Source organism: Morus notabilis, unplaced genomic scaffold, assembly GCF_000414095.1.
Source record: "Morus notabilis unplaced genomic scaffold, ASM41409v2 Scaffold2307, whole genome shotgun sequence".
Lineage (NCBI taxonomy): Eukaryota > Viridiplantae > Streptophyta > Magnoliopsida > Rosales > Moraceae > Morus > Morus notabilis.
Genome location: NW_010359459.1, coordinates 152,795 through 179,764, shown reverse-complemented (window position 1 = coordinate 179,764; position 26,970 = coordinate 152,795). Strand labels below are relative to the sequence as shown.

The following is a 26,970-nucleotide window of genomic DNA, read 5'->3' as shown; positions in this document are numbered from 1 at the left end:
GTGTAGGGAGGGGATTGTCAGTGAGGGTTCTGTGTCGTTGAGTTTGACTCACTGGGAGGATGTCTAAATAGACGGCTATTGATTTTTTTTTTATTGGTAGGCTTTACACGATTAGGTCAAAAAAAGTCAGCGTAAACTACACGTCAAAAACTATGTGTGAATGACTTTGAATGTGGTCGCCACTTGGACTGTAAGTATTATATGTCGGTTTTCAAATTTCTTTTTTTTTGGAATTTTTTTTTTTTCAAATTTCCTCTTTGCCTTATATATAAGATTTGAGTTTCCGGTTCCTTAGCAAAAAAGAAAGAAAGAAAGATTGAGGTTCCTATTTGCGTAGTTAATTTAAATTTAGTTACTGGTTTTTAGAGTAACTACTACGGACACTAAATTGTGTTACTAAATTTATATATATCAAATGATGTAACAATATACTAGTCCACGTCTAATTTATTATCGCAGATTCTGAAAAGATTTGTGTCTGTAAATTCAATAGATTTATATCAAGAATAAAAATGACATTTATATGTGTAATTAGAATAAAAATGACATGTATATGTGTGATTATTTAGATGAAGGGAAAAAAAAAAAATTTAACTTGGTGATGTAACCATTTAACTTGACGTTTTGCAAGGGCGTGTAACTTTTTTTGTTACAAAGAGAAAACTACGACAAGTACCAAAAATTAAAACATCAAGGAAAAAAAAAAGGCAAATGAAAGATAATAAATCATGCGAGGATTATTAAAGGCGTGCAATACAGCTAGTGCATGGCACGTAAGCAATTGGGTTAGGCTCAGGCTCAATGGACTAGTTATGAGCTCGTTTAGTTCATTAATTTAAGTTTTTAATTTGAATTAAGACGTGATTTTATGTAAGAATTTTTTACTGTAATAAAAAAATTAAATGTGATTGTTTCTGAAAATCTTTTACTGTAACAAAACTCGAATCGGTGAAATGGACGGGACTTATGTCGTAAGCCCTCATTAAAAGGCTCTCCTGAAATTTTTTCCCCCAAAACATTTTTTTCTTACAATTTATCTCTTAATTTATTCCCTCCCTTCACATTTTCTATATTTGCAGTTTTATGTAGGGTTTTTTTTCAAAGTTTTTATTATTTCTACATTTTAACCTTTACACTCGTCCTTCATAACTTTTTTCCTAAATGTTTTGATTATACGCTGAATTTTTACTTTTAAATATATACTCATATCAAATTAAATCCCAAATAAAGCAAGTGTCAACTGCACTCTACAAATTCAAAATATATAGCCGATGATTAAGTGTTCATAAATGAAAGACGAGGAAGCATATTGTAACTCTGAAAAGAGTGATATTTGTACGGATATACATTTCTCAATAATTACGTACGATTTTTGTTACTGCATGATATAGCAAAAGTACCAAATAAAGAATCATTGAATATATATCACATTCAGCTTTCTGGATTAATAGCTATAACATTATCGATGGAATTAACTAAGACCTCGTTCATTTTATCGATTTGAGTTTTTAATTCTAAGTTTTTACAGTAAAAAGCTCTTAAAAAATGTCACATCTAATTTTTTCTGTTATAGTGAAAAACTCTCAGAAAATGTCACATCTCAATTTGAATTAAAAACTCGAATCCGCGAAGTGAACAAGGCCTTAAGTGTTTTAACATTTGTAACTTTCATTGCTAGATCACTTTAATTAGTTTTAAATACTGTGGTGTTTTCTATTAATTTGAACAGCTTTGTCATGTTTTCTCTAAATAATGTTAATTACCTAAGAAGAAGTACTATAGATCGAGATCCATGGATTTGATTATATTTTTGTTAGGGATATCGTGGATTTTTTTTTTTTTTGAACTTCGAACATGGATTTGATAATTATACATGCTTATCTTTCAATGTAACGCATTAATTAATTATTCATATGTGAAAAGAAAAGATGATAATTTCTTACAAAGTATAATGAATATTATTATTGTAGCTATTTACTAAAGCTAGATTATTAGTGTAGAAAAGTTTAAATTTGGAAAGAAACGTTGCATGAAAACAGACCGATCGAGAAAAAATATCATCACGTGCAATAGACTGCTCGCCCCCTAGCCATAAACCTTAATTTGGCATGTAAGTTTCTTAAATACCGATTAATTAGCTAGCGATTAGCTATAACCAACACACGAAACATTATTATTTAAGAATTATTACATTATTATTTTGCGAATCATACTTCAACTAGATAATAGTCTTTAATTAATTTGGAAACAAAATTTTCTTGCAAAGCAAGTCGAGATTCTTCGTAGATTTTATCATGCTACGTACTTAGAAATTAAGGGTGTGTTCGACTGTCTAAAAAACTCAAAAAAGACAATTTGAGTTTAAACTTTATTTAAGTTCATGTTTTTTTAAGTTTGAACTCGAGTTTGAATTCGAGTTTGAACTCGAGTTTGGGACTAAAACTCGAGTTCAAGTGTCCCCTTCAACTCGAGTTCAGAAACTCGAACTCAAATTAATGAACAATATTTTTTTTATTCTTAAAAATGCTATAACTTTTTCGTTTTAATCCTGATTGAGATGCTTTTTTTTTCTATGTGTTGACAACAAAAAGACAAATAAAACCCCACCCATATACCCTATTAAAATTTTTCATCACCATTGAGTTTTTATTAAAATACTATCTAAATACAAATTTAAGTTTTGACTCACTCAAATACAAACTCAAAAAAAGATTCTTATCTCAAACTATAACTCAAATGTACACAACTAAACACAAACTTAAGTTACAACTTCAACTCAAGTTATAACTCAAATTCAACTCAAAAACTACACTCAAGTTACACTGCAAAAGAACATGCCCTAAATCTTCACTCTCGACATTCGTCATGCAAAAAGCATGCAATATATCTTCGTAATTGATTAATTGATTATGAAAAACAATTTTCTATAACCATCCTTATTATGAAATGATTAGTCCTTGAATATTCACCATAAGCATGATTATATCATGCGGTGCAAATTAAATATTGGATAATTAGTAAAGGACACATTACGAAGTACTAGTGTAACAATTTAAACTAACTTATCGTTTCTTTAGTTTTTAAACATCGTGGCTTCGAGTTTGGCGATGATTAATCCAATACCAATGTGGAGTGAGCCTGCAAGGTGATGAGTGTATAAGTAGCCCCATTATCACGTAGACGATCTCATTCTATAATCACATTTTCTTATAACTGGACCAATAATCATGTTAAGGAAACGGGAATAATTAACCAATCAAATTTGCCAGCATCACATATTGTGAGAATAAAGTACCTATGAAGTATACGTATTTGAGCATATCGAGCTTGGCAAGATAAAAAAAGACAAAACAGGCATCAAGTGTGAGCAAAAATATATATATATATATATATTTATATAAGAATAGTTTCAAGTTGAAAGATAAATTTTGTTGAATATGATTGGTAATTAAAGTAACCAACGAATTTGTAACACTCACCAACAATGATGAAACCGTGAATTAAGTTTCTAACATAAATATATATATATATATATATAGGCGAGGTCTCTGGTCAGGCACTTGGAAAATGCCTGACCAGAACGGCACTTGTATATTTTTGTATAAAGTGTGTATATTTACAGTAAGTTGTGTATATTCACACGTAAGTTGTGTATATTTACATGAAACTTGTATAATTATGTAATCGTGTATATTAACATGTAAATCGTGTATATTTACATATAAATCATGTATGTTAAGTTATAAGAAATGACAATGTATATTAATCCTCAAAACATGTTTTTTTTATAGCAATTAGTGAACACATAGCATGAAAATATGTATACTGACTGATTTATTGTATTTCATGTTAAATATACATGACTTTACATGTAAATATACATGATTTACGTATAAATATACACAATTTATATACGATTATATAAGTACCTGACTAGTCAGGCACTTTCCAAGTGTCTGTCCAGAGACAATTCCTATATATATAATAGGTAAGTAGTTTATTACTAATAAGATATATAGGAAAGTTTTTTATGTCATAACATTTAAGCTACGTTCTTCAATAAGTTGGTTAGATATGAATTAAATATTCATTAACACCAAATGTTAAAAAAGAAACTCTGCATATAATTATTAAGATATACTAAGCACATTTTCTTCACTAAACAAAAAGTGTTGCAACTCTTTTTTGTTGGCTGAAAAAAGTGTTATATCCTGACGTGTAATGAACTTGGCAAATGAAAATAGTGCATAAAACATATGAATTAATTAAGAATATGCTTTTGTTTGATTAAAATTGTCTAGATCATATGAGCTTTTAAAATAATTAATAATGAATGTGCAAAATAGGATGTTGGATCTTTAAATCCGTATTCCACATTCCAGGAATCATCACACCAAATTACTAAGAAAATAGGTTAGAACAAATACCTGTCTCCACTGGTGCAGCCTTAATCTCCAGTAGAATTCTTTGAGACAACGAGCACAACGGTTATTGCATTTCTCAATCAAATCTCCTTAGTTCCTTAATGGGGTGTTTTCTCTCTAGATGGGAAAGAAAGAAAACTGTCGAATGATTTGACGTATTGGGGACCATAACCTAAGTTTTTTTATATATTGCCTCATTAGACTCTCATTAAACCTAGTTGGGTCAATATAGGTATCCACCCATTCAGCCCATTCCCTGTTAGGAGACTATTTGAGCTTTTCATAATTAGATCACTTAATTAGCCTAATTAATTAAATAGTTTAATATAATTACTGAACAAATATGTGGCCCACAATATAGGAAACCACGTTTCCTAAGATAGGAAACCTCTATTCCATTTGTTAATAAGCCTGCGTAGCATATCCTAATCTATCATAAATCTTGTTGTCTTAAAGAATCAAATGGTTCATCGGCATTGGAATATGTAGTACATGCCGAACATAGTGTTTTAATTTTTTGGGTGCAAGAAAGTTAAAGCCTTGTGGAAGCCACAAGATTATATTTGATGGCTGAATCTTTGAAGAATAAAGAGTTTAATTAATCTTTAGAAGGCTTTATATGTGTGATGTAGAGTATTTAATTAGAACTATGTAGAAATACTCTTACGAGTACTAAATGGCAAAGACCAGAGCCAGGTATAGCAACATTGGTGGCAGAGGCGGCGGACATTGGGGGTGATCGACAACCCGACGAACCGTCGAACCCAATTAATTTTCTTTTAAGTTTTTTTTTTTTTTTTTTTTTTTTTTTTTTTTTTTTCAAGGGTTTTGATAAGGCATGTTTCTTGAAGATAAAAAGCTCAGAAATAGAATTATAAGAATAACTCAAGTTGAAAATTTTGGACGACCGAAGATAACAAGAATAACCAAGAATATAAGTTCAAGCAGCCAACAAATTCACACTAGTTCCTTCGAAATGAGTCATATTCCTAAAATCCCAAACCAACCAACAATCAGCCATAAAAGCAAGGATTTAGAGTTTCACGACCAGAGGACTAAAATTTAGCTCTCAAAATAGAAAGTCAAAAGTCGCCAATGCCATTGGTACAATAAACTTTACAGTGTGTTTGGTAGGGTGGAAAAGAGAGAAAAAAGAAAATAGATGAAGGATTTTAGAGAGGAAAATGAAATTTTAAGTTGTTTAGTAAAGAGGAAATGAGGAAGGAAAGAAAATGAAAATCCATAGAGCCCACTAATTTTTAATCTTTCCAACTTTGGGAAGAAAATATGAGAGAAAAAGTTGGACAAACAAATGAGGTATAAAATAACAATTTTAACATTCACTATTCATCATATTTTTATTTGTATTAGGGTATTATTGTAAAATGCCTTATATTTGATATTTTCTTTTCACTTTTTTTTCTCTTCTATCAAACAACATGAAATAAAATTATTTTATTTTCTTCACCTATGTATTTCACTTTTCTTTCCTTCCAATTCCAAACGTAAGATAATAAGGGCATTCCAAAAAGAGATGAATAATAGACTCCTCAGCCTTTCTATAAAGACTACAAGCTGAAACGCATTGCATACCATTAGTCTTTAGAGTGAGATCCACTAAAAACTTTTCATACAACAACCTTTAAACAAGAAAAGAAAAAACGAGGGAGAATATAATGTGCACATATTTTACTACCCCAAGCATTGGGAGCAACTCTAGCACGAGAAATCTCATGCACATCCTTAGCTGAACAACCCCCAAACCTAGAGGGAATCCAAATCAAACAATCATCTGAATCAATTGGAATGGCAACCTTTTGGGCTCGTTCAAAAATAATTTTATTTTTTGTAAGAAAATGAAAATAAAAATATTTTCAATTTCAAACATAAATCATTTTTGAAAATACGTTTGGTAGTTTTATCAATATATTATTTTTAGTATAAAACCCTCATTAATGCATTTCTCTCTTTGCTTGAGAGAGGAGAAACGAAAATAAAAAATGAAAAACGACTAAAAGTCGTTTTTCATTTCTCTCTCATTTTACACTAAATCAAAAAATCATTTTCATTTTTGTTTTTTGTCTTTATTGCGCTAAACGTCATTTTGAAAACATTTTTATTTATTTTTCTCAAAAAACATAAAAAATAAAAACGGGATCAATTCCAAATACGACCCTTGTGTTCCTCTTTTTTTTTTTTTTCTATAATATTTTGCGTGGAGTCTTGACAGAGGAAGGGTTGTTCTTGAGGGTGTTGGGATGGTCTAGGACTCCTTGATGTTAGGTGTGTTCTCTCTTCCATTTAAAAAAGAATAGTATATCTTTCAACCTTTACTAATTAATCTTGTTTAAGAATAAATTGTATAGGCACTACACAAGTTATGGCCCGCTTAATCATATAATTTATATAAAGCATTTGCTACTATAGACGGCCATCGAAATTCAGCTTATACATGCATGTAGGTGCAAACCAAGGATAAACATTTCTTGACTAACAATTACCATTGTCTGTCTTGAACGAATGTACAATAATTTGACAAAGAGAAAATTTCATTTTTATATTTTGCATTATATTGAAATATGAGGTTTGATTTCTTGTGTTTTTTAAAATTTCATGCGAGTATTTTGACGTTTTAAAATATCTTTTTTTAGTATCTTAAAGTTGTTTTTGAGATGTGAAATGACATTTTTATCCTTGGTACTTAATTTGTCTAGAATTTTTTCTCAAACATATTAAAAATATGTTAAAAACATAATAAAATATAGAAAACAAAAGAATGGTTTGCCTTTTTTTTTTAGTTTACACTTTTTATTTATAATATATTAATCTTTTAAATACTTTCAGAATTTCCTTAAAACTTATTAATTTTTTATTAATTAATGAAGATGGTAGAAATGTCATTTCACATTCCAAAAAAATAGCTTCAAGGTGCTAAAAAAAAGTTTTTAAAAATGTCGAGAGACCCGCATGAAATTTTAAAAAACACAGAGTATTAAACTCATATTTCAATATAACACAAGGTACTAAAATGAAAATGTCTCATTTGACAAAATAGCCTTTTTCTTAATATCTAAAGGTTAATGAAATCATGTGATGTGATGAACACGCTTAGACACAAGGACCGTTCAAGAATTTTTGTTGAGGTTCGCAGGTTCGGATTGACTCGAGTCTTGACAATTGATATTAACGTCATTCCCCGCCAATGAGTCGAAAGAAAAACTCCACACAGAAGCACAGTTTTCCTCACCTGCACAAAAATTGGGGGAGAGAGAGAGTGATTAATAGATAAACTAAGTGATTATACAACATGGTCAATGTCCACGTATTGATCGTAATACACACACACACAGAGATATATATATATATATATATATAAAAGGAAAGTTGGTTTTCTGTAATAAGTATACCACGCAAATGCAAATCCTCGTTGCCTTCATCAGGGGCAATAAATCTACGGTGCCCTGATGATGTGGCAGCCATTGGCAAAAATGGATGGAAAGAGAACCCGTTAACAGTATCTGGAAGATGCACACAGATGACAGATGAAACCAAGTTAAAAATAGAAGAAAGGAAGAGTCATGTATCAGTATGAATTTCCAAGTACTTGTACACAATATCATTACCTAATGCAGCTTGGAAGGTTGATACCCATTGCCCAGTTTGAAGATCATATATATGAACAAAACCACCCTGAAAACGGAATATAAGAACAAACAGAATGATTGCTACATTTACAAAGGATGGGGATTTTGATTTGGTTAACCACATATTACAATTCATCTCATGTAGTTTCAATTTTAATCTTTTCGTAAAATATCCTACGGCAGTCAAACATTAGGGGCACGGTTGTTTCTTAGAAAAGATCCCTGGATTACTATCATTTGACTGCCTCAGGGCATGTTCTGAAACAAATTGGAAAATAGAGCACTATATGAAAAAAATAAAATCCCTCATTTGATTATCACCAAACATAAATGGCCAAGTAAACATAAATGAGAACTAAGATGCTACCTGACCACCTGTACCAAGATGTCGGCCCTGCGTTTCAATATCAAACAGTATCCTCTGGTTGGTGTGTTCTGATGATCTATATAGCCTATAACAAGGTTGTAAAAAGATAATGCCAGAAGTTCAATACATCGATTTTGTCACATTTAGGAACGGTGAAACATTGACTACCAGATGTTCTCCTTGAGCAAACACAGAAAAGTGAAGAAAATCCATATTCATCTATAAAATACTGGCGCTTACATAGTATGGGAAATTTCCTCCAAGTTGGTGACTCAAAGCAGTCTCTCACGCTCCACTTTGGTATATTTTGAGGAGCAATTTAAAAATCAAATTACAAAATGGAACTCCCGATTTGAAGATTGAAGATAATTATATATTCTTTATAAAGAATTTTTGTCTGCGACAATGCTCAACTAGCCTATTGTTGTGTGAAGGCACGTGGCACCTGTGTGTATGTTTTCAAAGTGGTTCATTTATATTCCCATCCTTGTCAATAATTCTTCAGTTACTTGTATTCTCAGTGTGTAAAGACTTTTCACTGTAAGTATTATCAATAGAGATCAACTGTTTCTGAAAGCATGGTGGTTCTAGCTAAATGAAAGATACTTACTTGTACACAACATCAACAGCTTTGCGTGTATCCCAGCACATTATATAGGGGTCCTTCAGAGCATTGACATGCATGAAAATGTTAAACAAGGTTAAACAAAGAATAATGTACAAAATGTTAACAGATGTTAGAGCAATATACGGTATACCTTGCGTCCGCCGGTATATAAGTAATTCCCATCTTTAGAAAACTGGACCTGAAAGGAAAAATGGTTGCTTTCATATCTTTATTTATTTCAAATGTTGAAATAACCAAAAGTGATGCTGACTTACATGTGTAATCCCACCTTCTTGGCCATGCAATACATACAAGAGTTCCATATTGTCTTCTCTATATATTCCAGTAGTCTGGCTGTAAGAACCAATTGCTAACATTCCAGTATGGTTTGGGCAAAAGGCCATTGCAGATAGTATTCCTGTCCACAACAAACACGTTAAATATATGAGCCTTCATTGTTTTCTTTATAAACGCTCTTAAGGCAGCTAAAAAATAAAATAAAAAATACCTGTTTGGCCTTCTTTATTTCCCTGAACAGTCGAAAACTGTTGAAAATCTCTACCTGGGCGATGTAAATCAAACACCCTAACAGATTTGTTGTACCCAGCAAAAATCCTACAGAGCAGACCAGTTCTATTTTTAGTCACGTGTTATTTTTCATCAAAGACAGTATTATATTAAAACTCCTTCAGAGCTCAAAGCTATTAACTTCAATATAGACCCATAATTGAAGGTAAAAATAATTGGACTGTTATATCTCACCATTGTGAACACAAAAAGTTCATACATTAAAGATGAAATAACAACTGATAATCAAGGGGGAAGAGACGTGATTACTTTGTTCCAGAGGGATTGAATGCAATTGAAAAGGCAGCTGTTATTTCATCCATAGCATCATAAGCACGGTATGTGCAACGCAACTGCAATATAAACCAGACATTGTAAGACAGTAACTATATGAAAAGCATATTAGCACTGCTCTTAGCATTACAGAAATGGGCACAGACTTTAAACCCGTCGACTAAATCATACATTATCTATATTGTAATAGGAGAGCACCGCATCAGCATAGCTTTATAGCACAGGAAGGAATTAAGAAGCATTGTATTACAGAAATGGCCAATATTTCATATGTTACAAGGCCAGAAACTAATAGCAAAATGCAAAAAAGCAAATGAGCAAAATCATACACGCACCTCGCCAGAAGAAGCATCCCAAAGATGAATTGGATGATCCCGAGTTGTGCTCGCAAAAACATTGGTAACTGGATCTGAAATGTCAGCCAAACTTTCAAATCATCTTCTAGTTACAGTATCACCTGCTATAGACCAATAAATTCAAACACGACATGAAAACTACTCTGGCACTGAAAAAGTTTCAGAAGCAAACCTGAAGCAGACATGTAAGGGTACCAACAGAAGTCATACACAGACTCTCCTTCACTCACGACAAGGTTTGCGGCAAACGAGTCTGCTAGCATATCAAGGTTGAAATTGATAAGAATTAATTAAGGTTTCTCAATTGTCAACAACAAAATGCAGTACCTTTACGCGGCATTTTCAAGTTTTCTGAAGAAATTGTTAATACCCATATACGCAAACTTACCTTCATCAGCAGCTACAGAACACGCACTATTACTAAGTTGATCACAGCCATTGTCCGGTGGTCTGTTATAAAGAAAATTAAATAGCACTTAATACAGAAATATCTTGTTTTCTCCATATAAGACAGCAATATGGAAGAAAATAAATACAGGACCAAAAAAAAAAAAAAAAAAACTTACTGATAAAATAAGGAATAAAAAAGTAAATTGATAATGCTGCTCAAATAGCCTTTCTTTGTCCAAAATGAGGTTAAAAACGGAAAAGAAAAAAAAAATTACAGCATAAAGAGACGAAGAGTATTGTCATCGGAGGTAGTCAGAAAACACGAACCATCAGGAGACCTGAACCAAAAACAGAAGAAGATGAACAAATTCGAATGAAAATCAAAGAAAAAGCAGAAATCAAAAAGAAGAAGAAGAAGAAGAAGAAGAAGCAGAAGAAAGCACCATTTGAGGGACTTGAGGAAGTTGTTAGGGTTTGGGGTGTTCCTGAACTGGTGGCAGAAATGGTAGGTTCTGTTGGGAGGGACATCGAAGCGAATGACAGGCCACGAGTAAGCTTGGTCTTGCTCTGTGATATCTGCGACGACGTGAGCTTGAGGTTGATCACCTTCTTTTTCGGCCATTGTTAAAGACTTTTACTTTTGGGGTTGGGCACTCACTGCGTTTCGCTTCCCTTCTCTCTTCTGAGATTGATTTTGCTGTTACCGCCAAAATTAGGCCAAAGGAAAATCGCCTTCGGTTTCTTAAGATGGAAATTTATTGCAATAATGTGGCTCGAGTTATAAAATTATAGCATTTAAATAGTGTGGGTTTTAATTTTATTTTTATACCAATGATACGTTAATAATAATTCCATCATTACAAGTACCACAGAAAAATTATAAAATTATACTATTATAATGTTAAATAATTTTTTGAAAGGTAATTATGGAAATAATTTGACGTTGGAGTAATTAAAAAATGTTTAAAACCAATATTATTTTTAGAGTTTTTTTAAGAGATAATAAATATAAATATATGTATATATGTTTGTATTTCCAATGACTAGATGGAAAATTACTTAAAAGAGTGAAATTTCTCAAATAACTCGGCTACTATTAAATTGCTTTTAATAATCGAACTGAATCAAATTCAAGAAAATTTTTCCTTTTTTTTTTTTTTTTGTTCAGGTGATGCTTAAGTGGGTCGCCCATTTTTATTTTTTATTTTTGTATTTAAGTTCGGAAATTTGCAAGTAAGAGATGGCCATGGACGATGAATAATATCCATCACACAAGCCAGAAATACGGTGCTGACTGCTGAGGAAATTTTCTACATAATAATGGAAACCAAGAAATAAGCAATGTTTGGATTTATCCTCAATACAGAGTGGATGGCCTTACAAGCAGTATATCATATATAAGGCCAATAATTTCCAACACGACACGATGAAATAATATGAAAACGACACGAGATAAATAGATTTGAACTGTACGATTATTAATTGAGTCGTTAACAGACTCGCACGAATAACACGAAAATAAATAGACTGAATTCGTACTAACCCGTTTAACACGCTTAATCCGTTTAGTTATACGAGCCGTTAACAGACCAACACGAAACGACACGGTCCTAATTGTCTGAAACTTAAATAGTCGGTCCTAATTGCTAATTCTCAGTTTCTCACTCACTTACTCCTAAGTCCTAACCTTAGCCACTCACTTTTCTCCCTTGCCTTTTGCCGGCCTCTAATTCTCAGTTTCTCACTCACTTTTCTCCGTTCTCCTTTGCCTCTCCTTTTAGATTGGAATCTCTTCTCTCATTTCCGGTTGTGCCAACTTCATTCCGGTAATCTCTTATCCGAATGGTCTGTTTGAATTTCTATTAGTATTTCTTTTGATTTATCTGCTTGCAAGAAGGAAGGAGTGTCATATATATATATATATATGTATGATATATCTATTAACATATATATTAATCTAGTAGTATCATATATAAATATGTTTGATATGTTTGATATTTTTACGTGTGTTGATTATTATAGAGAATTTGAGGATTTACGTTTTTCTTATTATATGCTCATCAGATTTTATAGTATAAGTGATATTAGGTAGTCAATTAATATTAGTTTTGATACAATATAAAATTTCACTATTTTTGCTACTTGGGTCATAAACGGGTCATAAACGTGTTTTTTCGTGTCGACCTGTCACGGTCCGTTTAATAATCGTGTTCGCGTGTCGTATCGTGCTAACCGTGTTATTAGCGTTTTGTATTCGTGTTTAGGTTTCTAACACGTTTATTAATCGTGTCGTGTTCGTGTTTATTATAATCGTGTCGTGCCATAGTCGTGTCGGCCCGAACACGACACATAAAAAAAGAATAAAAAGGTTTAGTAAAAGAGAGAATTTCAGTTTAAGAGAGTGTCATTTGAGAGCATAATGTCTCCAATTTCTGGCTCACCCTATTGCCGGGGGGCGCTGCCCACCTGCTGAGTTGCGGAGCTGGAGGTCCGCGGCTTTTCTGGTTAATATGAAGGAATATAAGAATCTCATCCATCCCTAAACAGAAATTCTCAGATAGGGATCATCCCTGTACTTTGAGTACAATGGAAGATCAAGAGCTGTCTCTGCAATTTTCCTGTCCTCGTGAATCTTTGCTACTAAGCTCTCGAGTGTCGGAAAATTTGCCTGTTATCCATTTCATATCCAAACATCAGAATCAAAAAAGAAAAACAGCATAAGAAGGTGCAAGGGAAATATTATATTCTCCGCAAAACAATGGTCTTGGTAAAGTACCTCGGCCCGAATGTAGCCAACTATAAGGAGACGCAATTCCTCAGCATAGAAATCGTCGTCGAACTCATGAAGCAACCATGGTTCCTGCATTATAAAGTAAACATAACCAATTGAAGAAAAAAAGTATTTCAAACTGCAATAAAAATTCATGCTTTAGTGCTTAGACTTGCTATAGTTTTTTCGGTGTTGTCGAAATATGGATTCCATCCAATGCTCATGACCATTTTAAAAACCCCACGAGTTGATACTCTGGCCCAGCCAAAATATACTCCCGAGGGATGTTCCGAAAGGAGAGTCGAATATCCTTCTGTGGATAAATTTGCTAAGAAAAATGAAGGAAGAGCACCAATTAGAATACCAAACCAAAATGTTCTATCAAGTATCAAATATCTTGTGAAGAAAAACAATCTGCCATAAAGCAAAATTCTTATACTCTTCCTTACCGGTGGGGATCCCAAGTAGTTTTGAGCCACGCCCAAATCCCTTGATGACGGGACCACCAATATACCAAGGTTCTAATGGCAAAGTACGTTCTATCCCTGTAAATGTAATAATAACACAAAAACAGTGCTATAAAAACGGTCTATCAAGAGAAAAATGGCCAGATAGAATTGAAACAAGATAAAAGACTTTTACAATCTTGGAACGGAGGGAGGCCCCACTTTTCGGGTCGCAGATCAAGTAGAGAATTGAACACCTCGTCTGCTGCAGTATAAAGATGGGATTGTTTTGGCATGGAGGGCACAGCCACCACTTCCATGCCAGCAGCTTTACCGGCTGTCACACCTGGTCTGAGAAACCATTACATAAGCGTAAGGAACAGGACTTATCACAGTCACACAACATTCAGCGCCCCCGTTTGTTTCGTATACTCAAACTCAAATCATTGATTCTCCTACAGTATTTTCCTCTCACAAAAAATTTGAATTTCAAACGTCAGAATCAAGAATCATGATTTGAGTATATCTTCAAAACGGGCCCTCAGTCTCTCGCGCAAAGGAAAACTAATCCACATTTCTATGAACAGAAATATTGAATGTGTCTTCCAAATTAGATTGGATCATTGGAATAGAACAATCATGGCTATCATTCAGATCATGGATTCTCACTCGTAAATGTAGTTCTCTTGATCAAGTTGTGATTATAACTAGGATTTGTTACCTAAAATGAATTTAAGTACATCTTATATCACTCAGAAAGAAAATTGCCATAATTTAGTTTTAGCATTAATCCCATCTAAAAAAAAGATCTACCTAAAGAATTAAAAGTGGGGTCACGTACAGTGAATCTTCAATGACAAGGCAGCTGGAAGGTTCAATATTTAGCCTTTTAGCCGCTTCAAGGTATCTTCAACAGAAAAACCACGAAGTTAGATATCCGGAAGAACAGACTGTAACAGTGAGAAAGCTAAAAAGAAGTTGTATCATACATTTCAGGAGACGGCTTTCCTAAGCTCACTTCATCACCACCAATAATGAAGGAAAAGGATTCTTTCCAGCCTACATGTAAAGAATAATAAACAAACAAGCTTAGATGTAGGCACAACTCATGTCAAGCCAGACAATTTTCCACTTGAGACACAATAAGCAAATGTGTTCTAAGGTGTTTCGACAAGGAATACCAGAATGAGACGAAATTTTGGCTTCTATAATCTCCTTGGGGGAGTTTGAAGCCAATGCCAATGGCACTTTCTGACTGCTGAAATGTTTGATCAGCCGATTGGCACCAGGAAGTGCTTTAATATTGGACCACCTACGCAGACAATTGTGAAAGGATTCAATCAACAGATTTCTATACAAGGTCAAGAGCTGAAGCACACAACAATGCAAACTCAGCAATTATTTTTATTACTTGAGAGCTCTTCAAAACTCGTCGCACAAAATGATTTTTATACAAAGTGATCCACACTTTTTTTTGATATAGTAATGAACCACCATAAGTCAAACCCTGGATAACATACTCACGCACTCACGTACCTAAGCACTTGAGCTAGCCTGAAGTACCACGAAGTGATCCACATATGATATGTATACACATCAAATGCATAAAAAAGCAAAATTCAACTAGTTATTACTTATTGGAGAACATAGGGGTGATCTCAGATACTAATTCTTCTGTCGTGCAAGGAAGCTCGTAATCTTCAATAATAGCAGCCACAATCTCAAGCGGCATCTTCCCTACTATTTTCTTAGATTCCCTCCCATCCCACTGCTTTCCGTACTTTACTAAATAAACTTTCAAGACATCACTTACAACGCCATCTGCCATTCAATTGAAAGCCAGGTATCATGCACAAATAGTAGCATCAAGCATAGCGCAAACGGCTAATATCAATTATACGATTTCATGTACTATAAGAATAAAAAAGGAAAACCCTTCATTAAATATCAATTCATTAAATAAAAAAAAAAGAAAAAACCTTACCTTCAAGAAGAGTACCATCCAAATCAAAGAGAACACATTTCACTAGCTTCGTCAAAGGGTTCACAATTGACATCCTAGATATCATGCACCAATTTGAAAGTTAGCTATACTATGCAACTCTCACTTGTAACAATATATATATATATATATAAACTGTACCAGCAAGACATATTTTTTGACTCCCAAATCAAATCAGTGTAAAGATTTCAACAGAAAGAATCTGATCAAGAATGAGATGAACTATCGAAGAACTAGAAAGATGAAAAGCAATTATAAGCCTAACTAACCAGAGAACTAACACTAATCAGAATAACAACCAGAATTGCTAGCAACTAATCTACTTCTCATTCCGAACAACCAGAATCACATCAAATTAAAACAATACGATAATTTAATGACACTTGATAAATATCCAACACTTTTTTTTTTGGTGAAAATGAAAAAAGAGTCCAAAACTTAAATACAGTACAAAAATTCTATTGACAGATAAAATCTATATCTACTTCTCAGTCACAAGCATTGAACGACAAATCTATATCTATATCTAAATCTATAACAATTAAAGCTCAAGTATTTCAAAACAAGTATTAGACAACAATACGAAGAGATTTTATTCTCTAGAAATATAAAAAGAATAGGATTTATTCTCTAGAAATATAAAAAGAATTGGATTTTAACTAATGTTTAGTGGTGGAAGCAACTACACAGATATCAGAAATAAAAATTCTCTACGCTCATTCTCCCTTTCTCTCTCGAAAATTTTTTCACACTCATTCTTTATCTCTAGCACTTTTAGATTCTAATGAAATAAATATTCTTTGGTTCGTTTTGATTATTGATCACCACCAAAATGAAAAAAGGAAAAAGAAAAAGTTGATTATTTTGAGAGAACAATAACCAACAGTAAAGGAATCCGGTTCAATACCTTGCTCAGCAATGCCCAAGGAAATAAGACTGACGGAAGAAACCAAAGACGTAAATACTCAGTCGTAACGTTACTGTTTGGATATAGTGGAACAGAGCTGAGTGGTAAAGCATTCAACTACAGACGAATGGCACTTTCCTCGCACCAGAGAGAGTGAAATTATATTACCACCCCTTAAATTTTGCTAATATTATTTCGAAATTTTGTTAATATTTGTTACAGTACTTTTATAAATTCTATAATTTAAATTTGTTGAACTTGGACAACATCGAAGTCGTTGTAGTATAGTGGTAAGTATTCCCGCCTGTCACGCGGGTGACCCGGGTTCGATCCCCGGCAACGGCGAAAAACGCTTTTAAAAAACCTTTTTGGCTGAATTTTGAGAAAATTAGCATGTTTAAAATTAGTTTTTTTTTGTTTCTGAAAAAATGAAAATAGGAGAAAAATAATATTTAATATAATTAAAGATAAAAAATAAAAATAAAAATAATTTTTTAATTTAATATAAAATATATGAAAAATAAAAAATAAATTTTAGTTTTTTTTATTTTTTTCTCTCGAACACATAAAAAAATATTGATATTTTTTTATATTAAAAATAGTCTCTTAATAAAAATGTTAAGAGGATATTTGGTTTATGTATCTATAATTATTCTCGTTTTACGTGTATTTTTTATGAGAGAAAATATTATAAAGAGTCATGAATCATGATTTAAAATCAAAGACGAATATTACCCCTTATATTTTTAAAAATAATTTTTATATGAGAGTAAAAATATTTTTATTTTTATTTTTTATAAAAAAATAAAATTATTTTAAAATTAGTTCTAAACACACTGTTTAATGTTTTGTTTATTAAATAATGTGTGTTTTTCCCGCAAATACCAGTGGCAACTGGTAAATGCCATTCCCACTGAGAGCTACTGAAAACTTGAAAAGCCGAAAAAGCCCGCCCTTCTTCTCTGCTTCTCAAACTCTTCTCTCCCGTTTTTCTCTCCGGCCACTTCAGAGTAAGCTTCAACGATCTTCCGTTTTATCTCCATTCTCTTCTCCCTCTTTCCTAAATCGCGCCGTTCTCAGGCACTCGTATTTTCGCCGCTTTTTCTGTGTTTTCTTTTCTTTTTTGCTAATATTTAGGGTTTTTGGGTATCTTGTTTCAGGCATTTCGGTTTCTGATCTGTAATTATCGAACTTTCATCTCTGATCTTTCATTTTTAATAATTCTTTTGAGTTCTAACTCATTCAATCATGGAAACCGACGACGCCCAACGCGTGCTTCCGTTTCAGCTCCAGTTCGACAAACCGCTCGCTTCTCAGGTTTTTTTCCCAGCCATATATATATATATATATATATATATACACACACACACACACACACATATACATATATATACATATATCTGTGTGCGCGAGGCGCAGTGGTGAATTTTGGTTGAATTCTGGGAATGACAGATTAAGCTAGCGGAATGGAATCCGGAGAAGGATTTATTGGCTATGGTAACAGAGGACTCCAAGCTTTTGCTGCATCGTTTCAATTGGCAGAGATTGTGGACAATCTCGCCTGGTGATTAATCTTTCTCTTAATTTAATTTCTGCTCCCACAGCTAGCTACTTTGCTTCTGTTCTTATTTAATATGTTCTATATTTTTTATGACAAGTTTTATGGAATTATTTCTATTTATATGTTTTATGTGCTTATTGTAATTAAGGATATATAAGGTCTTCTTAAATTATGTGCGGTCCAACGAGTGTATGATTCGTGGACAATTTCCTGTAAAAATAAATCATGGAGCAAAAAAAAAAAAAAAAAAAAAAAAAGAAGAGAGAGAGAGAAAAAAGAAACTGACAAAAATTATGATCCGGATGGAATTTTTAATGTTAAAATCTTAATTGAAGCGATGAAATTAGCTTGGGGACGAATTTTTGGCAAATTTGTGGATTTAATCTGCATCAGAATGAATGTTTTATGCTGGTTTCAGGATTTACTACTAAGTTTTGTTGGCATGGCAGATTAATGAGAACGTAAATTCCATGTCGTATTGGCTATTGTTGAAACTTTTGTGAATATCGTTGCCTCCTCCAGTTTCTCAGTTATCTGATTTTTTTTCTCCTTTAAAATTTGTATAGGAAGGTCCATAACTTCTTTATGTTGGCAACCTGATGGTAAAGCAATAGCCGTTGGGCTTGAAGATGGGGCCGTTTCATTGCATGATGTTGAAGTGAGTAGCATTTTGTTGTTGTCGGTTTTTTGTTTTTTGTGTGTGTTTTTGTTAAGATTATCTTCTTTATGAAGGTAGTTTTTGGGCACACTTGGTTTGGCCTGTTATATATTCTGGTTAATCTAGACCTACCTTGAGATCCAAATCGTAGTCCACTAGTGGATGTCATTGTTGTAATAGTTATAAACAAAAAAAATTTCATTCTGGCAAAACACACATACATGATTCTAGTTAATAGCCTTTCCCTCTGTTTTTGTGATATTTTTTATATTTTTTCTCATGCTTTGCTAATTTCAAGCAGAATGGAAAACTACTAAGAAGCTTAAAATCCCATGCTGTTGCTGTTGTGTGTCTAAACTGGGAGGAAGATGCACAGCAGATTAAAGTATGTTTCTCTTAATTTTTATGCAAATGTCATCTCTATTTAAGTTTCCTGAACAAAATCATTTTATTTTCAGTTTATTTTCTCTCTTTTTGTAACCATGAGTTAGAATTAGTTTATATTCTCCAAAACTGTGTCTGGACTTATGACCATGGATTCTTTCTGGTTTACCTTCATTTTGACTCCTTTTTCCAAATTTGGTTTCAGGGTGATTCTGGGAGCATGACAACATATGAAGATCGTACATCTCGCTTCTTACCACCTGCTCCAAGAGTTCCTAGGATACAAGGTTTGGTTTCTGGAGATGCCGGCTTCATGGATGATAGTGAAGATTCATTTCAAGAGCTGTCAAGTTCTTCTCAGCAACGCTTTAATATTCTTTGCAGTGGAGACAGAGATGGAATCATCTGCTTAAGTATATTTGGAATTTTTCCAATAGGGAAAATTGTAAGTGGTCTTAATTTCTGAAAATAAACTCTTATGAATCAGACTGATAACATAACGGGGTTGATTGCATTTATCTATCCTTCCTATATCAGCCATACTTATTTTTACTGGTTACACTTTTGTCATCCTTTCTGATTCTTGTTTCTCTATAATTATACTCAAAAGCTACTGGAGTATTGCAGGGCTTGAGTTTTGTTCTCTTGCTCTTCCTTCTTCCTTCTATAGGGCCACGCAATCCCACAATCCTTTGCAGCATTTTAAACAATCCTGTAAAAAAAAAAAAATGGATGGAAGATATTCATGATTAAGTGACTACTTCTCTCTTGATCGCATTCCCCATTTCTGGACTTCAAGCTAGAGACGCATGGTTTTGATTTATGCTTGAATCTTGATGTTTCTTTTATTTTTTTTTTGTGAATGTTTGATGTTTCACTTAATCATGTTAATGCAACTAAATATTTATGGACCTTAATGTGCCAGAACATACACACATGCCATGTTCCCTCTTCACACATTGATCAACAAGTGAAGTGCCAACTTTTGAATGCTTCCATTTACAAGGTATGCTCATCCTTTGAGTGAATGGCCTCAAAGTTAGAGACAGTGTTTGACTACAGTCTTTATAGTATTCATGATTGATTTCACAATATAACATTAATCGGTATTTGAATCTCAATTTAGATGCTATATCTTTACCTGTGAAGATTCATGCCAAAACTTCTTATAATAGAAAAAAGCTGATATAGTTAGTGCAACGTGCACGCAAAGATTGGTGTTTTGAACTAAGTCATTCCTTTTGAATTCTTATTATTTCTATGTCCTACTAAATAAGAAACCGAAAAGGAAAAAAAAAAAAAAAAAAAAAAAAAAAAAAAAAAAAAAAAAAAAGAAAGAAAGAAAGAAAAGAAACTCGTATATTTTATTACTTCAAAATTTTAAGATCTTTCACAAAGCTAGAATCAACTACTCTCATTTAGCTAATTTCCATGTTATTTTCATTAGGTTGCTTTGTCAAAAGATCTTTGTCGTTTGATAGTTATGTGTTCCGGAGAATTAGTTAAAAACGAGGAAGAATCAGAAAATTGGCAAATGGCTGGACATGGTATGCATGGATCGCATTGCTTGGTGCTTGATACTTCAATATTTTGGAATAGGTAATTTTGCTATGAAAACTGAGATAGTCCAGAGATTTTGTTTGGCTTTGACTCCTCTGGCTATATTTACTTTGGTTTATTCTCCACGATTCAGTCTATTATTCCTTCTTGGTGACTTACTAATGCCTACCAAGATTACTTGGAAATGAAGTCTTCGTTATATACTTGTAATGCAATTACCTCGTTGTTTCAGGATATTTGGTAGTTTCAGGACTTGATCTAGTTGTCCCTTAAAACTTTTGGAAAGTTTCACAATTATTCCTACCAAAGATTTTGAGAACCAGACTATTTTTTGGTTACAAGGCTATGTGAGAGGAAAGACTCTGTTATCAGTAAACCATCTTGGTTCTAACATGGTTTTGCCAGTTTGATTTGCTGTCTTTCATACAAGGCTACATAAGGCTATAATCCCTTGTAAATATTTTAATTGTAAGGCTATTATACCTTAGACCTGTTTAATTAATAGGCTATCTTGTGCCTTTGAAGTTTTGACCAGATGGTCATGCGGCCCCTTTTCTTTATGCTATAACAAGCAGAATAAGAAGATTCCTTAGCAGAACATAGAAATCTGTTCAAGTTTATTGAAATTTGAAACGCATAGCTTAACTTTTAGTTGTGTTTTGTATTCTTGTATAGAATAAAGTTAAGTTATCATAAAATCATTTCAGTTCTTAATTTCTAGTTAAACTAAAATTGCGCATATTCTCTCTCCTTGATCACTCCATATATTTTACTGTAGGAAAAATGAGCTCCATCAAGTGGCTCAACAGGCTTCTAACATTGAAGAACTTACCGAGGTTATCCGGGCATCACTATCAATTATGTCCAAGCAGTGGTCTGATGCCATGAACACTTTTCACGAAAAGTTCGATTCTCTGTCGAATCTGATCATCGATCATGGTAACCTCACGAATCAAGATAATTCTACAGACACTTTCTTGACGTTATTTCAATTTTTTTTTTTTATCCTTTTTTGTGAATTGATCTCATCTTTCTATGTAGGACTTGACTCCTCTTCCCAAGAGGAGTTCTTAAGTCTTTTAGGTGGTTCTCGGACTAGTCCACCAGTTCATCAATTTCTTGTTAATTCTCTCGGTGAAGTGGTATTGTCCGCTCTATTTGATATCCTAAGCTGTACTAGACTATTTCACTGAACATGAAATGTGATAATGTATTTGATTCAGTGAGTCTTTCTCTTCATAGGGAGTGAAGCGTGTGTCAAAGGTTGTTTGTGGTGCTGGAAAAGAACTTCAGCTTATCTTCCTAAACCATCTCCAGGTGCAACTAAGTATTCTTTTTCTTATGCTTAATGCATTTTTTCAACCAAAAAAAAAAAGAGCAATTTATTAGAGAGCATTTATGTAAGTATGTGTCTCATACTTTGAGAGCATCTCATGGAAATTGGTGGATCAATTATTATATAGACGGTGACAATTTATATTTGAATACTAGGCTTCTCAATCTAGGCATATTGATAGCTGGGAAAGCTGTATCATGATTACTCGTGTTGAATGTGAAAATTAGGACTTTGGTTGTCGATAGATGCTGCAGTTTGAATCATGATTCTATTTGTTTGTTAGTCATTAAGGCCTCGTTCACTTTGCAGATTCGAGTTTTCAATTCGAGTTGAGATGTGACATTTTCTGAGAGCTTTTCACTGTAGCAGAAAAAGTTAGATGTGACATTTTCTAAGAGATTTTTACTGTAGAAACCTATAATTGAAAACTCAAATCGGTGAAATGAACGAGGTATAAATGGTTAAAGAATTGCTTGATTTGAATTTTCTATTCATGTTCCCTATAACAAGGGGCTTGAGTGAGAACTAAAGACAAAATTTTTCTTTTCAGCCTGCTGCAGAAATTATTGGATTCAGGATGGGAGAACTAAGAGGTCTTTCAAGATGGCGTGCACGTTATCAGAGCATTGGTTTAGATGAGACACTCATCAGTAATGCGGCCGAAAAAGTTGGGATGATAATTGTGCAAGTTGAATGGTTTATGACGTTGCTTTCATCTGTGGTGCTGCAGGTATGCTTCCTAGAGGGTCCTTTTATTTCTTAATGCTTTAGTATGGAGAGTTATTTTGCTTTATTTGTCAGATTTCCTTCATAGAAAAAATAAAATAGAAAACATATTCAAAAGTTTATACTAATTTTGAGGTTCAAAATCAATCTCTCCTCAGCAGTTCCCTCTTCCCAGTTCATCTTTTACTGTCAAAGCTACAGTCGGAAAGTCATCTTACTCGAAGATTTGTATTTTGTGGTCAAGATTCTGCTTGTTATTGAGGAAGCACATTCATGTATCTTTAAAAAAACAGCTGATGTGCAGGACATTAGATCTAAAAAACGCTGAAACACTGGAATAAGTTGTGGCGAGGCCTCTTATTATTGGCCCGTTTGGTTCACGCGTTTAAGTCTGAATTCAAATTTGTGAGAGAACCCATACCCATTGCGGGAACTTTTTTATTCAAATTTTTTGTGAGAGAAAAGTATTGTAACAGAATTAGAATCATGGTTTCAAATGCATCTACCAAACAGGCTCTATATGTTTCAAACTTGTCTTAAGCCACTTAATCTAAAGATAATCTGCAATTAGATATATGCTCAGGTTGTCTATTTGAGATTGTGTGCAGCAAAGGTTTGCTTATGGTTGTTTTGAATGTGCATAAGAATCTCTAGGGAATTACTGGCATTGCTTTAATTGAATGTGATATTTCTCTTTTATTCCTACATACATTTCTTTGGATTAATGACATGTCTTTTGCTTTCAGTTCTCCAACTTCTTCAACTGGCTTTTAAAATGTATAAGGCTACTTATGTCAGAACCTAGCGATCAACTTCTTCCATACAATAGGTCTATCTCAGTTCTACCCTTGTGTTTCAATTGGTTATCAGCATATAATTTCTTTCTCACACATTTTGGTTTTGATCAGTGAGCTTGTTGTTATATTCTTGAAGTTTCTATACGATCAAGATCCTGTTAGGCAACTGCTGGAATCATCTGATGCTGACCATATTATTGAAATTGATGTGTGAGTATCTTCTTTTCTTTTTCCAACCATAAACTATATAGTAATACGATTGTTTAAATTATTGATCAGTGAGTATTCTCTGGAACTCTAAATGATCTAAAAGTTTGTTCCTTTTTAAAAAAAAAACAAAAATTTAAATAAAATCGGATGGTGTCTAGCGTCTAGCCTCAATGAGAAGTAAAAAAACCCGTCTAGAGTCTAGACTGGACTTTTTTTTTCTCTAATTGACATTCAAAGTATTTTTTCTTTTGTTGGAACGCGTGTACTACTACACAAACATCCTAAATTGGCACCCGAGTAAAATACCCGTCTAGACTGGACTTTTTTTTCCTCTAATTATCATTCAAAGTCTTTGTTCTTTTGTTGGAACGCGTGTACTACTACAGTCAATGTGCTATGCATGTCTGTGTTTAAGTTTGTATTTGGAACACCTTTTTGGATCTTCAAACATTATGGTGTTTCTAAATTCTTCAGGGAAACAATGCAGAGAGTAAAAGAACTAGTTCAGTTTGGGGGATTTTCAGATTGCGGATATCTGCAAAGGACATTAGCTAAACAATTCCATCAGATGGAGTCTAGGTATCTACTCGTAATTCCTTCTTTTCTTTTTCCAACTTTTGACAAGTAAAATTTGTTCAGAACATGCCAAGGCCCTCAGTGTTGAAATAGCAGCTGAAGGTACGAGATATCTGACAAAACAGATATCTTCATTTGTGTTAGATAACAACACATATTGAGTATCATTTCTTATCGTCCTTTGTTGTTAACTGTAGGCAGCTAACTTTATTACTTACTAATATGAAAGCTTAACCTTGGTTGGCTCCATTAACTGTCATTTTACCAAACTAATATGGCTTGTGCATGCTGAGATCTACGCTAGCTTATAGATGTGCTGATGATACTTTCAGTTTTAAGGAGGCTTTTCTGATGCCCTTTACTTCGATTTCAAAAAAGATCGTTTGCATGGATTTGTTGCCCCTTTTTCCTCTTCCAGCTTCACCAGTATCTCTTGCAGTTCCAATGTCAGTATCATACTATGAGGTATTTGCTATACGGTGCTCGAGTGTTTTCATAACTAATTTTGTTTGTTACAGTAACTTGGTTCTTTTATTTGAATCCAATGTAAAATTTAATATGTAGACGCGAGCTCATTATTCAGACATCTGTGTTTGCTTTGTTTTCTTTTTTCTTTTTTCTTTTTTTTTTTTTTCCTTTTTTCCTTAAATCTACACAGGATGCTTCTCAAGCAGCTGTCTCTTATCAGCAGAGTTGTCAAGGCAGATTTGTAGATTACGTATCTTTTCAAGTACCAGATGATTCTTTCTCAAATATTTCAAATTGCGTGGCTATAATCAGGGGTTTTACACATGACTCGATCGCAATAAAGAATGGCTATACTTCGTTGGAAGCTTTATTGTTGTGTCTCCCTGATGGTTATCACTGTGTGGATCTATCCTTATATAAGGTAAAGATCTGAATCTATGATTTCATTTCAGTTCTAATTTTAGTCTTCTAACGTTGCATTATCCGTTTTTCACAAAACAGGAAAGTCAAATTGTTTTGCTATTGAATGAAACAACAACCACTTCGGAAAGCTCTGGGGACGCCTGTATGATGATTGTGCAAGCAACTGACCTTCCATTTGTGTCTATCTCAAGATCCACTTGTATGGACAGTTGGAAGTTGCATGAACTGAAGGTACTCATTATCTTGGCTTACCTGACCTTCTTGGGTGGGATCGTCTAGTTTACATCCCAAAAACAGTGCAGATTCTATTACTTTTCCAGGAATTGCACGTCTTTGAAATTTCGTTTGTTCATCTTATGCTTGAGCTTCTCACCCAGAAATCTCTGCTTCTATCACAATATACTGTGCATTCTTTCTTTTCTTTTTTTTTTCCTTTGGGCACTGAGAGACTCTTTTTCCTCTCCTTTGAACGCAATTTTCTGTAAATTTATTTTGCCATCTTTCTAATCATATCATAAAGCGGCTTTCCAATTACATTCCTCCTTTTAAAAAGATGTTTCCTGTTTGTCTTGCAAAATGGTATTTCGCTTTGGCTCTACAGGAGCCGGGCACTACAAGACACAGGGTGGGGCTCTTGCCCGTGTCTACTTGCTGGGCTCGAGCAGATCCTCACAGCTTTTTCATTTTATTTTGAGTATTCAATTTCTGAGATAAATTTTTCCCTCAATTTTCTTTTGTTGAAGTTCATTCCTAATATACCATTTAGGTGTAATACTTTCCTCAAATTTCTACGTACAGGAATGCATTATTCACCTGCAACTGGAGAATGAAAAGGTTCGGAGTATTCCTCATTTTGTAGTAGCTCCCCTGGCGGTTAGCTGTAAGTCATGCAAATTGTTTCCCACTCGTTAAATTCCCATTGCCAAATTGTGTGGATTATATTAATGTGTTCTGTTTTTTTTCTTTCTATTTTTTTTGGCTGAAATAACTACTTTTTCTTTTTTTGCTGAAAGCATACAATCAATATGTTATTGCATTACAATTGAATCATTGTATTGCAGCATCACGAGGTGTCGCTTGTATTTTTGCTGCAAGAAAACGTGCGTTGGTCTACATTCTGGAGGAAGATGAAGACGAAGTCTCAGAAGCAGAATGACTGGCCATTATGTTGAAAGCTGTAACATATTTATTTATCCTTCTTTTTCAATCGTAAGAACAAATACGTCGTATGGTTATGTTTTTGTTTTAGTATAGGTTTCTCCACGTGTATCACAAGTCATAACGACATGCTTATTGATTACAAGCTATTCAGTTGTAAATTATTCGAAACAAGAAATGTCAAAAAAAAAAAAAAAAAAAAAATTACGAGTTAACGACCATAGGAGGCTTGGCCCTAAATGTTGCTTGCCCAGCCGAAAAGAGCGAATGTTACATGGCTTTTATCGATGCTTTCAATGTAATTACAAATCAACCCTAATGCAACACGACATTTACTTA

At 33.4% G+C, this 26,970-nt stretch overlaps 3 protein-coding genes and 1 non-coding gene across 7 annotated transcripts; 2 read left to right on the top strand and 2 right to left on the bottom strand.

Moving 5' to 3' along the window:
* Positions 1 to 7,434: 7,434 nt before the first annotated feature.
* On the bottom strand, positions 7,435 to 11,387 carry LOC21389826 (telomerase Cajal body protein 1). The gene is made up of 14 exons (XM_010094331.2): positions 11,093 to 11,387; positions 10,925 to 10,987; positions 10,648 to 10,709; positions 10,432 to 10,512; positions 10,239 to 10,312; positions 9,880 to 9,962; positions 9,551 to 9,657; positions 9,318 to 9,460; positions 9,194 to 9,241; positions 9,046 to 9,098; positions 8,436 to 8,520; positions 8,048 to 8,114; positions 7,832 to 7,942; positions 7,435 to 7,671 (listed from the first exon to the last, which is right to left on the bottom strand). The coding sequence occupies exons 1-14, from the start codon at positions 11,269 to 11,271 to the stop codon at positions 7,550 to 7,552; spliced, it is 1,278 nt and encodes a 425-aa protein (XP_010092633.1). The 5' UTR covers positions 11,272 to 11,387; the 3' UTR covers positions 7,435 to 7,549.
* Positions 11,388 to 12,908: 1,521 nt separating this feature from the next.
* LOC21389825 (bifunctional riboflavin kinase/FMN phosphatase) lies at positions 12,909 to 16,896 on the bottom strand. 3 transcript variants are annotated; one of them, XM_024163137.1, is made up of 11 exons: positions 16,775 to 16,896; positions 15,850 to 15,923; positions 15,500 to 15,686; positions 15,047 to 15,177; positions 14,855 to 14,924; positions 14,707 to 14,772; positions 14,056 to 14,216; positions 13,869 to 13,964; positions 13,596 to 13,747; positions 13,426 to 13,509; positions 12,909 to 13,317 (listed from the first exon to the last, which is right to left on the bottom strand). In XM_024163137.1, the coding sequence occupies exons 2-11, from the start codon at positions 15,920 to 15,922 to the stop codon at positions 13,189 to 13,191; spliced, it is 1,149 nt and encodes a 382-aa protein (XP_024018905.1). In that variant the 5' UTR covers position 15,923; positions 16,775 to 16,896; the 3' UTR covers positions 12,909 to 13,188. The 3 variants fall into 3 exon arrangements, with proteins under 3 accessions (XP_024018905.1, XP_024018904.1, XP_024018906.1); XM_024163136.1 differs by lacking the exon at positions 16,775 to 16,896 and having other exon boundaries at positions 14,062 to 14,216; positions 15,850 to 15,934; XM_024163138.1 differs by lacking the exons at positions 15,500 to 15,686; positions 15,850 to 15,923; positions 16,775 to 16,896 and adding an exon at positions 15,402 to 15,473.
* Positions 16,897 to 17,047: 151 nt separating this feature from the next.
* TRNAD-GUC lies at positions 17,048 to 17,119 on the top strand. The gene has a single exon. It is a non-coding gene; the product is annotated as a tRNA-Asp (tRNA).
* Positions 17,120 to 17,683: 564 nt separating this feature from the next.
* Positions 17,684 to 26,835, top strand: LOC21389824 (anaphase-promoting complex subunit 4). 2 transcript variants are annotated; one of them, XM_024163134.1, is made up of 20 exons: positions 17,684 to 17,784; positions 17,935 to 18,091; positions 18,227 to 18,338; positions 18,902 to 18,993; positions 19,295 to 19,378; positions 19,583 to 19,822; positions 20,303 to 20,383; positions 20,825 to 20,976; positions 21,716 to 21,876; positions 21,979 to 22,079; positions 22,180 to 22,254; positions 22,824 to 23,003; positions 23,746 to 23,828; positions 23,908 to 24,006; positions 24,481 to 24,585; positions 24,915 to 25,047; positions 25,241 to 25,471; positions 25,552 to 25,704; positions 26,272 to 26,353; positions 26,535 to 26,835. In XM_024163134.1, exons 2-20 carry the CDS (start codon positions 18,023 to 18,025, stop codon positions 26,627 to 26,629), a joined length of 2,328 nt encoding a protein of 775 aa, XP_024018902.1. In that variant the 5' UTR covers positions 17,684 to 17,784; positions 17,935 to 18,022; the 3' UTR covers positions 26,630 to 26,835. The 2 variants fall into 2 exon arrangements, with proteins under 2 accessions (XP_024018902.1, XP_024018901.1); XM_024163133.1 differs by having other exon boundaries at positions 21,716 to 22,079.
* Positions 26,836 to 26,970: the final 135 nt, after the last annotated feature.